The sequence below is a fragment of the Falco cherrug genome, chromosome 3 (genome assembly GCF_023634085.1).
Source record: "Falco cherrug isolate bFalChe1 chromosome 3, bFalChe1.pri, whole genome shotgun sequence".
Classification (NCBI taxonomy): domain Eukaryota; kingdom Metazoa; phylum Chordata; class Aves; order Falconiformes; family Falconidae; genus Falco; species Falco cherrug.
Window position 1 is genome coordinate 25,869,962 of NC_073699.1, and position 13,814 is coordinate 25,883,775.

General features: G+C 36.7%; 1 protein-coding gene across 1 annotated transcript in view; it reads left to right on the forward strand.

The window, feature by feature from the left end:
• RSPO2 (R-spondin 2) overlaps window positions 1-13,814 on the forward strand; it is a 114,445-nt gene that overhangs the window by 60,655 nt on the left and 39,976 nt on the right. Inside the window, exons 3-4 of the mRNA XM_055706382.1 lie at window positions 9,448-9,591; window positions 10,628-10,816. Of these exons, the coding sequence (XP_055562357.1) occupies window positions 9,448-9,591; window positions 10,628-10,816 (333 nt within the window). The remainder of the gene's footprint in view (window positions 1-9,447; window positions 9,592-10,627; window positions 10,817-13,814) is intronic.

A 13,814-nucleotide genomic window follows, 5' to 3' on the forward strand; every position in this document is an offset into this window, starting at 1 on the left:
ATTCATGCTTGGTTTTTAAGATGATGTGTTGTGGAACATGGTGGTATTTTCACAGATGTCTCAAGGTCATCATAAGACGTCTTTGCTAAGGAACATCCCAGCTCATTCCAAGATATGTAACATTCAAGCAGATTGAATAGTTAATGCATTAACCCAGTTTTTAGTGTTGTTATTATTTTTATTGTTATTATTGCTTTAGTTAGAAGGGAAATTTAGCCAAGAACAATGATTTAAGAAGATACTCCAGTTTCACTAAACAAATTCCCACTATATGAAAATAAAAAGGATTTAGCATTAATTTAACAGTGCCTCGTGTAGGTACTAGTCAGTATATGCCCTAATATATGGGTGGGCTTCTTGTCATGCTTTTTGTTCCCACACAAATTTCAGGTGACCAGACACCTCACACCAGACATGCTTTAATATGTAAGTGTCGCTATTTTAATAAAACACATGTACTATTAAAAGCAAACAAACAACCTTTCACTTTTAGTACTGCATTTTATTTGGAAATTTACAACCTGCTAATGTGCAACAAGATTCCCTGTTTGCATGTTTGTGCCTAGAAGCACAACAGTTAAAATCAATGAGTGCTCTGATATCTCCACACATTATTTCACCACTGTCTGGCAGTTGCGCCGATTCATACTGATTTTTCCATATGCTCATATGTGGAGTATTACCCATATGGATTATTAATCATTGCAATTACCTCTAATTCGTATTTCTGGGATGGGGTGTGTGTGTCATGGTCTAACCAGAATTAGGTCACCGAACCTAAGAACCCAAAGTGAGAAATAGCTTTTCTTTGCTTCCTAGAATGATCAAGCGTCTGTGAATTGCACGGCACTCTGCCCCTAAGGGCTGTGGCATGTCACGGAGGCACACCACCTTGTGAGGGAGTGGGTGCTGGCCTTCACATCACACATAACCGTGAGACCTGTGTGAGGTCACTCCGCGGTGGTGTGAGCTGGAGGAGGAGCACTCACGGCCCCTGCTTGGATCTGTCCCAGCCCATGCAGTGACGTCCCGCCTCTTTCTGCCCATTCCCTGCGTGGGCTCCATGGATATGGTATTCTTCACGTTGTGTTCCCAACTGCTGTGCAATATTGCCAAGTGCCACCTAATCTATACCAGGTGGCTAGGTTTTGATGAAAAATTAAATGAGACCAGTGTATGGTTTATGTATCCATTCTGTAGCGTAATTTAAGGGTCTTGGCCTTAATTTTCATAACATGTTTGTGAATTCAGCAATGTGTTCACTTTAAACCTTTCAAAACTGGGCTGTAAAAACTTGCCTATGTAAAAATGTTTTTGAATATAGTTACAGCTTTGGGAAATAGGTGAATTTATCTATATCAGCCTGCACTATGCTTCTGAGATAGGAAAAGTAGTCTACTGTCAGTCCTTTACTTTCTTAAAAAGAAAAGAAGTTATTTGCAGAAGGTGGATGGTGAATTCAATATAGCTTTTTTTTTTTTTTTCTTCATTTTTACCATTTACAGAAAGCGACCTTTTTCCATGAATTACAGGATTGGTTTCAAGAAGCATAAATGCAACTAGTGTCCAACCCATATTGGCATGTGTTGAGTGCTGGATATTTAACTCGCCCTCATACCTTTGATAGTCTCCTCCTGTGACAATAATGATGCCGTTGCATTTACAGACCAGTCCTGGTTCCCCTCCAATGATTTTTGTATTGTATATTTTTATTTTAGTCTAACTGCCAACTGGTGTTATTTATAAATCACATCTTCATTTTTTTTCTTGGTTTGGTGATCTTGCATGGCACATACATTGCGTTGTGGATACACAGATATTTTGTGGATTGAAATTGAGTTAAAATCAACATTCTTTAAAAATTGAATAGGTTTCTTCCTACTTGATGTTAGATACTTTTAGGTACATTTAGTTACAGACTTAATTGCTCAGATAGTATTATTTCAGCTAAAAATAATAACAATTCTGGCTATGTTAAAATTCTTCTGGGAGTTACGGGGCTTGAATTACATAAGTTGAAATGATTTCTGCCCTATTAATGTCTTTATAGCCACAAAAGCTGTTTAACATTTTATTACTAGAACACTTGCCCATTTTTGTTAGAGAGAAGATATAGAACATATTTTTATGGAAAATGTTGACATTGTTTTAAAAGCCAAACATAGTGCCAAATGTAACACAATAAATACTGCAGCCAAGTACAGCAACCCTAAAATGATGGAAATTTTGAATTTCAAGACTAATTTTCTTTTTAACATGTAAGCAGTATGTGTCTTGAATTTGCTAAGTGGTTCTAGACTGTTTTTCTAGTAACAGTGAATCATGTAATTTGAGACTGTTTGTCTTTAGAAACCGATGTAGAGTTTCCTGCTGAAGATGACTTTCACCTTGAACACTGCAGTACGAGAATGCAGTACATTTGGATATGAAATTGGAAAGTGTTGAGTCTTCTGTAGAAGGATGCCCAAGAGAAGAGCTGCGCTTTTTTAGTTTTCCAAGAAATTTTAATAATTAATGACTTTGAACGGAACTGCTCCAACAAGAAATAATCTAATGAGAAAAAATACAAAATTGAATTAAAGGGTGAGATTAAATCTGTCACCTGGGTGGTTGCTTTAACATTGGTCTGATTAATGGATCAGCCTTTCTTCAACCTTTCAGCTTGGTCTGTATCCATAGTAACCTCTACAATTTTAGGGGGAGGCAGCACTCAGTTTAGAAATTACAGCTCCCTTCAGCTATGGTTGGCTACTCCATTTGTTTAAGTTCACCTTCTTACTCACAAAAGGGCCTGACATTGCTAAAATTGTAATTTCCCCTTCCATGGGCCTCCAGTGAAAACAAGATAAAGGGAAGCTTTTAAACAAATTAAGCATTTATTAAACACATGTAGCTAATTCACTGTATTAAGAAAGGTAATAATTTTTTTAGCTTTGTAAAAAAATAGGAAGACATTACTAATATAACGTCTTGACTATTTTTAATGCAGTATAGCAAAGCATATGACCTGAGACTCTAGTAGTCAGTAGATTTGGAACAGTCTGTCAGGAGGTTCAATTACCAAAGGGGCAACACTATTTGCTTTAAATAAAATAACTTTTCTGCCTTTTTAGAAATACTTTTCATTATTTCTGTGTTTGTTTTCTTCAAATATGGGTTTATCTTTTAAAAACAAGTGTAATATAGCATTTCGGATTTTGAAAATGAAGTTGGATGGCCAGAAATTGAGGTCTACTATAATTATTTTAAAGGCATTTTTTTTCCTTATCTCTTCCACTCTTTTCCTCCTTCAAATGGATTTAGGTTTTTTATTTTATTTGGATAATTTTTTCTTTTGGCTTTACTGTATATTTTGCAGTAAAAGTTTTGTTCCATCTGTCTGGCAGCAAAAATCATCACAGTGCTTTTAACTAAGATTTATTAAATCTGTAGTCAATTTAGATTTAATAAGGCAATTATATATTTGTAAAGTACTAATTGAAAACACTGTGGTTTGGCATTTATTTAAAAGGTCTCAACTAATAATGAATCAAGATTAGAACACACTGGAAATATATTGCTATGTTTATTAAGTGAATTTAATTTTAAAAATATCCTCACTGTAGTATTATATAATTAGGATGTTGTATTCCAGGCATTGTTCTCCATGAAATGGTAGACCTGTGGTAAACTTCAGGACCTGTTATGGCCAAATGACTGTGTGTATCACTCTCTAGCACTCATGTTCAGCCCCTGCCAAAGTTGTAGCTTAAAAATTTTTAATATAATGATGGTAATGATAATAATAAACCTGCAACTACCTAAGTCACCTCTGCTTAGGAGGTTAAATAGCTAGCTATTAGCTATTATAGATATTCTATATCGATATTATAGATATAGGTATTACCTTGTAGGCTAAAGCTCTTTCGCTTCTGATTTTCCTCCTCTCCTTGCTGTCTCCTCAGTGACTTTCCTGAAAATTTTAGTCTCTCTTCTCTTTCTGTTGGTTGTTCAGCTGAAACTCCATCCACTGTAAGAATTACTCACATCATAGCTTTCTTCAGCATCTTGCCTCTGTCTCCTGCTCTTGTTAGCTGTCACAGCCTTTGTCCATCATGTGCCCTTGTGTCCTCAATGTGAGTTATAAAATGTGTAGTTTGTCTGGATTTTTGAAGTCTCTCCCACCTCAGGCAATTCTAGAGAGGATTAGCACAGAAGGTGGTGCTGGTCAGTGACAGATTGGTGTGGAGCACCCATGGACGTGTCAGGATGGCAGCATGAAGTGAAATCTGTAGCACCAATGCTGTTTTACTGAGCAGCAGAGGGATGGGAGCAGGAGTTGGAAGGAGTGAGTGTCATGGGCATAGGGACAATCTGGGGATAGGTAACGTTACAAGATCCTGGGGTAGAAGAGGCAGAGATATCTGAGGCAAGAAGAGTAGGGAGCTGTGAGTCAGAGCTTGGTATGAAAGATCAAAGTATTAGGTACTTTGGACCAAGCAACAGTTGTCACTCCCCAGGATAACCAACCTCACAAGTTACAGGCTTGGAAGCTCCTCTGGCATGATGCCTCTATGGAAACATGAATTTGACCTTCAAAAGGAAAACACCAACTGTGGTGAATCATCATGTATTACTTTGACTTCTTAAACACACAGGAATCCCTCAAGGACCCAATTTCAGGGCAAAGACTACCAAGCCTTTCAATTTAGAAATGCCCTGTTTCCTTCCCCAGCGTCAGTCTGTAGCTTCTCTTTGCAAAATATGTTCATTTTCTCTCCATCTTGATGGTGTTCAATACAGGTCAGTACAGTTCTTTTTCTTACGCTGGTGGTTACTGGTTTCCACTCATGCAGATCCCTTCACATGTTCTCACTTTGCCATACTCAACTGCTCTTCACTGCTGTCTGTGCTTCATGCAGAGCAGAACTTGCTGTGAATCGTCATTATTAACATTACTAGGAGCTGACCGGCTGTCTTTTCCACTATGTGTACTACAGAATGTCTTTGTTAAGAAGGGAGTTATGGATGGATAGCTAATCACATTGATTATGTTTAGAAAGGGACAACGTGTCAATGGAAAATCTATAGAATATGGATCTTTCGTAAAGATGGCAAAAAAGGCCCATGTAAAATTTTCAAGATTATACATATCCATAAAAATATTTTACAAATTAGTAACTACTTTTTACAGTTGTGGTAGACAACTTTTGACCTTAAAATTAATCATGTTGCACTTAGTATGAGAAACTAATATAAAAAACCCTCTTCCTGTTAAGGTATGTTAAACTACGAACCACATGCATCTCAATATGAAGCACTTTATTTTTTATTTTGAGCTTCAAAGGCATTATATTTCCCTACAATTCAGCTTGTTCTGCAAAACCTTAGGAGCTGGTGATAAATTTACTAGAGAAGGATAGTAATTGATTTGGTAACATTATGCTCTGTGTAATTACAGTACAGAAAGAAGCTGTTTACAGGAACACATACTTTTTTTTTTTTTTTTTTTTAAACAATAACAGGCATATGCGCCTGACTCTGAATTTAATTCAATATCTGAATCTGTATTTTGAACCCTGGGCTTTTGATTCCTTCTCTAAAATGTGAGTCTGTCAATTCTTTAGTGGTTATTTTAAAAGAAGAATGAGTGGGAGTGGCTTATCATGACTGTCAGGAAGCCAAAGCAGGTCACAAAAGTCTTTTAATATCACTGTGGTTCATCTGCTTATAATGTTAGTCTAATTTAAGCATGATTTGTAATCCAGGCTTTCTCCTTCCGGAGTTCTTTAATGCACCATTTATGTAATTTTCTATAAATATTGTAGGTTTCATCCACATCAGTCAGATTTGGTTTTTTATGATATTCAGATAAATGGCAGAGGAACAATTGGGTCAATATAAATGAGATTATAAAGCCTAAATACAAATGCTTTATTGCTGGCTAGCTAAATGCATTTCTTACAGATCAGATCGGTTGCTCTAACCTTGAATGAAACATGGCTCAGAGCTATTCCTCTTTTGAAAAATCTGGTGTGTGTACAGAAACACTTCAGAAGAAAATTATTTCTGAAGTGCCATGGAGTGCTAGAGTTCACCAAAAATTAAAGGGGACTTTGACTCCTAAGTCCTGTACATAACTTACCTTTTGCCACTCTGTTTCAGTAAGCAAAATCAAAGATGTTTTAAATTTCTGTCTTTGGATTCTTTTCTGACATTAGCCTTTTTAAAGAGAGATATTTTGATACTTTTTCTTTTTCTGCTTTGTAGAATCAAAGAACATGGTCCTTCAGTTTGGTAGTTTTCCTGGCCATTGACTGAGGAGTGGCACAGTATTAGCTCATGGAGTTGTTTGTGTCTTGGGCATATTCTGTTACTGCTCTCAAGCATGGAGGCACTTTTACATACTGTAGTCCACCCTGTGCTCTATTTAAATGTCAGTCATTCAAGCTCTTACTCTCCTGTCAGCCTAAATTAAGAGATCGCACTCTAAATTAAGAGAAAGCCCATAGACTTTACATTGGAGAAGTCATATGTCTTGTGCCATATATCAACATTACAGAGCTGTCAAAGGGATACATTTTCGTTTTGCTTTGTTTTGTCTGAACATTGAAGATACTTGAGCAAAGCACTTGTGTCTAGTTTGAGGGCAGCTTAGCTACACCAGACAAAGACTTCTTTTCCACCCTTTCCCCTGGGAGGTGAAGTCTTGGAGCTGTGAATTTTTAACCACTTCTGTGACAGCCTGTGATTGAAAATAGACTTCTAGAAAGTTAGCTTTTCTGACTTCTAGAGTACTGCTTTTCTTTAGTTTTTCAGTTTAGTTTATTTCAATTTTATAAAAAGATCTGTGCAAGGCTTCACTGCAACTGCACTTTCATGATTTGAAACAGAGTGTATGGAGGATGTCAAAAAGGAGTTGTCACTCCCAGCTGATCTTCAACTACAGTGTGATCTCTATAACCTAGTTAAATTATCAGTATGATTAGCACCCAGTAACCCCAAGCATTGTTCTGAATATCAGTCTGGTAAATCAAAGTTTCAATTTCAGAATTCTTAAAGAATTCCTAACATTCAGTATTTTCCCCTGAATTGCATCTAATAAAGATTAAATAATAGACATTTCATGTTTGAAGTAATTCATCTTCATAGGAAAAAATTGAAAATAAACTGCCTTGGTGGAAATCTCCACCCAAGACCCCCCACTAATGCCTCCAGAATATATTTCTCATGACAATGACTCTACTATGAAACAAAAGAAAACTGGCATAAAAGAGAAAGCAAAAACTACAAATAGGATGGGAATTTTGAAGTATGATCAAGAAACTGAAAGAAGGTTGATTAATTCATTTAATGTTTAAATATGGGGTAATTACGTATGTACTGTTAGATAGTGATAGTTTTATGGAGGATATCCCCCGTGTAAGGTGAGGCAGGCTTTTGCCTGCTAAGCATGTTTATATGTTATCAAAAGGCAACTTGTACCGAAAGTTTTTCATTTAATCCCTCTTGCACCCCCAAAAATTAAAATGGAATAAAATTTAAACATGTTGCTTCCCAGCACGTTTTGAAAGCAATAGTTAAAACATTATTTCAAATATATACTTGCATCACTTGGATGTGAGGGAGAGTCACGTGATACTAATTTTTCTTTTAATGTTCTGTTCTGCAACCCATCATTGGACTATATGGTTTGGAAAAACCTTGATGTCTTTTTGAACTGTCTTGTGTGGGTGGACAAGAGGCAAATGGTTTTTTTTCTGAACATTTAAACCCACTGGATGTTTGATTCAAGCATTGCAATTAATAAAATACCTGAAGTCCACCTTGAATGTACCAAACCAGATTTGCAATTAACTATTGCGCTACATCTCCAGAGCAGCTCACCTTACTGCTTTGCCTTGCAGACACATTAATCTGGGGAAGTGATTTTGCAGGGTCCTTGTCTAGGCATTGATCTCCTGTTCTTTGGAGATTGGTTCAACCCTCATGAAAAAGTAATTGTCATTCTTGGGAAGTTCCTGTAAACTAAATGTGGATAAGAAGCCCAACTTGTGCTGCTTGTATGAAGACAAGTGCTGGATACAGGGGTTGGTAGCATGCAGGTTCTGTGTGGCTGTGTCTAGAGCCTGCAGAGCTTACCTTTGGCAGTGCAAGACTTCAAACTGATGTTCACATTCCTTCTAACCAAAGAAAGGTGTACCAACATTGGATTTTTTTTTTTTCCCTTTTCATGCCATCCACCTAATTTATTTTCCAATGCCACAAGAAATCTGATCTAAAAAGCCTCATGTTTCATTAAGTGCTAAAAAAGAATAATTATCCACCACCACCCAGTTTAAGTGTTATGGTACAGCTGATTTTGGCCTGCTGAAATTCAAGAACAAATATTAAACTCTGGTTTATAAAGATTGGCTAAATTGGAAGTGTTGTTAGTGGGTATTTACCAATAGCCATTTTAGAAGTCCTTATGGCTTTTGATTTTTTTTCTTTAGAAAAAAATGAAGAATAAATAAATGACATAAGTGACCAAAAAAGATTAGTATATTGTTGCATGCCATGAATAACAAATGTTTCCTGCTGTGACTTCAGATAGCTGAAGACAGGATACAGCTAACGTAGTTTATATAAGTTACGTTAGCTGAAGTATTAGATTTTTAAAAATTAATTTTGAAATGTTCCTTACTGTTACAAATGTAATGACTTTTACTTTTTAACATTTGGAATATTTTTCCCTGGAGTTCATTTCCAAGTTGCCAAGTTTTAGTATGGAATAGGATGTTTCTGAAAGGTCTGCTTCTGAGTCTGTAATCTCTCGTGGACAATATTTCCCTTAAATATTCAGAGAAATTCAATATTTCAAAAGGCAATAGTATTATTTTTTTCTTGGCTATTGATTATAGCTTTATGTCTTTTAGTCATTTAATATTGGTTATTTTTTATGGATCAGAGAAATTGAGGCTTTTTGCATGGGAGCACACGCATATGTGTAGTTACAGACATCAAATATAATACATGAAAGCATTCATTCAGCTATTTATAGGGTAAACTCATGGGAAAATAATGTATCCTGCTTTCAATGACAAATAGTAAACTGAAGACAGTACCTATAATACATGCATACTTCCCAAAATAATTTCTTGATTCTAAGTTTCCTCAAAATTACTTAAACACAAAAATAATTTATATTGAACTTTTTCCTCCAAAAAGATGTAAATAACTCAAATGTCACTTAATGAGAAGTTTTATCTACAGTTTTGATTTAAAAAAAATAGGACTAAAAGGAGGTAGGGGGAAATGTCATAAATAATTACAATTAACTGTAATTTCTCTTATACAGCAGATAGATTTCAGGATGACAGTATTCCTCATTATAGCATTTCTGTTTTATTGCTTTACAAGTCCTTTCCTTTGTAGTCTTACCCTAACTTAACTGTCTCATTGTCCCTTATGGTCCTTTTGATTCAGGATGCAGAATAGAAAACTGCGACTCCTGCTTTAGCAGAGACTTTTGTACCAAATGCAAAACTGGCTTTTACTCGCACAGAGGCCGCTGCTTCCGAGGATGCCCCCCTGGATTTGCGGCCTTGGAAGAGCTTATGGAATGTGTGGGTGAGTCTTCTAGTACAGCAATGCTGCTGAAGCATTCTTTTGCAGGTGGCTGGGTTCAAATATGGCTCTATTTTTAAGCTGATGCTTGGTGATTTCTATCAAGCAATATCCACTAATGAATTGTGTCTGGATTTCTTTACTATTACTACTACTACTACCACCAATAATAATAATAATAACAAGAATGTTTTCTTTCAAACTTTGAAATATTGCATTATTGGGAATGTTACCCTGTTCTGCATCAGAAAGGTCTGTCCTCTTAACTGTAAGTCACCTTGTATGAGGATTTATAAATCAAAATTTGTCAGATTTCAGGAAGGCCAGTTTTTTCATTAGAACTTTAAGTCAGTGATGCATTTGTAGCATTCTTGCCCTCTTAAAACAACACTCTCATTTTGCCTTTTATCAAGCCCAGAACCCAGAGGCAGGGCAGATTGAGTTCCTGTAACATCCGGGCTTCAAATTCACTTTTAGTTTCTCTGCAACTCCCCCCTTTTCCACTAGGAAGTAACAAATAGAAATCACAAAATAAGTGGGGTTTAGTAGAAATTTACTTTATAACTCTAAGCCAGCATTGGCAGTTCTCACAATATTTCCTGAGTCTCACAATTTGGTGTTTTATCTTGAAGCCTGGTAATCGTGTCAGAACAGACTCTTTCTTTCAAGAATATTCTTTGCATTTCATTATGGAGAGGACCTGGAAATATGAACTTGCAAATCCAGGTGTCAACCAAATAATTAAAAAGAGGAAAAATGTAATCAATCTCATGATTTTAGGAGGATTTTTGAATACTTGGGACTGACCTGATGTCTGTACATATGGATAGATAGTCTGACGGTTTTACGCTGCGGCTGGTGCTGGCTAAAAAGATTCTTCCAGGTTCTGTAAGAGATTTTAATTTTGTTTCAGAGTTTTTGCCTATTAACAGTAAAACTTTCATGTGGTGCATTCTAATTAAAAAACAAACAAACAAACAAACAAACAAACAAAAACAACAGAAGAATTGCTCACTGGTGTTTTCTTTTGCTTTATCAGAAGGCTGTGAAGTGGGTCAGTGGAGTGAGTGGGGAACTTGCAGCAGAAATAACAAAACATGTGGATTTAAGTGGGGTCTGGAAACGAGAACAAGACAAATTGTGAAGAAGCCAGCAAAAGACACGATACTGTGCCCAACCATTGCAGAATCCAGACGGTGTAAAATGGCCGTAAGGCATTGTCCAGGAGGTAAGTGTAATCCATGCCACAAAAGTCTTTATTTTTCTGACTTGAAAAAAGAGCTATTTCATCCCAGCTGAAGGGGAAATCCTCTCTCTGCTCTGCCAGCCAAGGCTAAAAAACAGCAGTACTATGACAGTCCTAATTTGTGCAGCAGGATGCCAGGAAAGGCTCACCGTGGGAACGATCGGTCTCTCAGTAGACTGTGAAACTGTGTTTTTGTGGGTGTACTGAGGCTTTTTCAAAGAGGTGCCTCATGGAAGAACCATACCAGTTTGAGCTTCAGTATGAAGATGATAGTGATGGTGGAATAACTAATTGCTCTGTGCATGGCAGATAAGATTATAATTCTAAACCTCCCGGCAGGCAGAGCACCCAGTGCTGGTTTGATGGGTATTTAAATTAAATGAAGTTAGTTACACATGGCATTGTTAGCTGGAACTATCAGCTGGAATGTGTTACTTGTTCTGAATATTGCAGATCATGGCCAGACTATGATAGATGTGATACAGGCAGAATAGTGGAAGATAGATATCAAGCTTTTCAGAATGAGACTAGCTTATAGCAATTACCACGAGTAGATAAAAGAAAAAATCACATTTTTTAATCATGGTGTTCTAAGACTTAACTGTCAATACTGATTTGAAAAAAGAAATGTAGTTTCAAATTTGTTTTCAGTTTTTTAGACCCCAAAGTGGGGACACGTCACTGGTAGAGAGGAGGTTTTGCTACCTTTTACATTGGAATGATTAAACTTTTAGTTGTGCAGACTGAACACTTACAGAGCTTTCAGGATTTGTAGGAGAGGTGAGTGATCAACAGGTAATAAAGATGACATTCATTTCAGAATCATAGGATTAACAAAAAAATCAGGTTTGAAGGAACTTCAAGAGATCTCTGGTTGAACCTCCTGCGTCAAGCTGGGTCAACCATGAGATCAGACATAAAAAGGTGTAAAGAGTTGCAGAGTACTGAGTAAAGCCATAACCTGATGAATAAGCTAAAGGTGAAATAATCTTAGAATAAGTAAATGAATAAGTTTGCTCTGTGTTCTGGTATTGTTGAATATGTCTTGAACATACTGCCCAGTATGTGTGAAAAGTTTACATAGTTTTAACTTACAGATTAAATCTGTGCAAGCTTCATTTTTGTCTCTAGGACCCTGATACAATCTGGAAAACAATATCTGTTGTCCAAAAGCTGTTATCCAGGTTAATGGAGTCTCTTTGTCCCTGTCACACTCCCTATACTCATACACGCATGCACACATAGTGCATAGTCATAGTGGAACTGGGGTGCATTGTACAGCACAGTTAATATGCACCCTAAATAAAATTCTCAAAGGCATTGAGGGGTAGAACCTACAAAATTAGCAGCTCTACAGGAAATAATAAGAAAAGGTTACAATCAAGGCTGATTTGGGTTGACATGGTATGTGTGTCATGGTATCTTTGAGTGGAATTCAGCTGGATCTACATCAAGGTAGCTACACTTACTAGTGCTTGCAGCCCACTGAGGTGGATGAGCTGTTCCAATTCCTTCTAACAAGCTCTGAAGCCAAAACAGGGTTAGTGATCAGATCAACTGGGGAAATGTTTTACTGCTAAAATGGAAGGAAGGTAAAAGAGCCTGTATGAAGTTCTACAAATTGTCCAATCAGTATTTTCTGTTCTTGCCATTCAGATGCATGAAATGTAGCTTGCAGTGGAAAATTTAGAAAAATTGTGGAATATTTTCAATTTAACTCCCTTGTGGTAGAGATTTAGTCACTTATGTACCCAATGCATATAAAGGTGGGTATTTCATGGGTGCAATGTCCAGCTTCCATATAAACTCCTGGCAAGTAGAAATTTACAAGTTTGGATTTAGTATTGATAATTTAGTTAGGATACAAATTATTCAAATTGTTGTAAACAGTTTGAGAAGTGTGCTTAAGTGGACCACACTGTTTGTGAATGCTGTAGTATGCGCATGTAACTGTGGTAATCTGGAACTATTGAACATTCATACCTTTTTGTAGCAGATTCTCTTAGGTTCTTTCAAATTTTCTTGTCCAGCAATTTCGGTCACAGATTAAAGATTTACCTCCCACATTTCGTCTTTCTGAAGGCACAGTGATGGGCTTTCCTAAGAGTTAGGAAATTTATTGCCGAGTCTGTATCAAGATCTTTGATATAGCTCTATCCTCTGCATTTTTATGTATCAAGAAAGTTGTTGATGCAAATACAAATTCAGTGTGAAAGGCTTGTAATACTCTTTCATAACCATGGGCTCCAGTAAATCCTAAAGATTACAGTCCTTTCCTGTTCTGCAATGCTGTGGAATTCCCTGCCTGTGTTTTCAGAGATAAAAATAAATACGTACAAAACTGCGGGTTTGAACTCTCCACACTGAATGCTGATACTTAATACTGTTTCTGTGCCATCATATAAAATACCTGCTGAAGTATAAACTCTCCCTCTCCTAAGAAACTCTGGGAGGGAGTATGTTAGTGGCATTTTAAGTGCCTAAGTTAAGTCTTCCCCAGGCCTGGTTATCTCTGCAGGTGAGGAAGCACCAGAGATCGTTCTGTTTGAAACTCCTGCTTTGTAGTATGTTTTAATTATATACAAGGCTGGTCTGAGATCCCATTTGATTTAGTTAGCAGGCTGTCTCGTTACACACTCAAAATGTTTTGTTGCTTATTTTTCCCTGTGAAGTAGCAGAGGCAGAGACACTGGTTACACGGAAGCTCAAACCAAGCAGGTCCTGGTGGCTAAGGAAGAGAGTCTGTATTTTAAAAAATATGGTGTTTTCCTAATGTTAGAAATTTTGTAATTGAATTTTTAAACTGAGGAAATAAGAGAAAAATTAGAGGTTAGCACTACCGGAGGACTGAAGAACCATAATCCCTGTAAATGTCAGCTGAGAGGCTGTTAATAAATCCTTTCTTCCTAATGTTCTCAGTACATAAACAAATGTGTAGGATAAGTATTGGATTATATAGCTAAGATGGTTGTAGATTGTG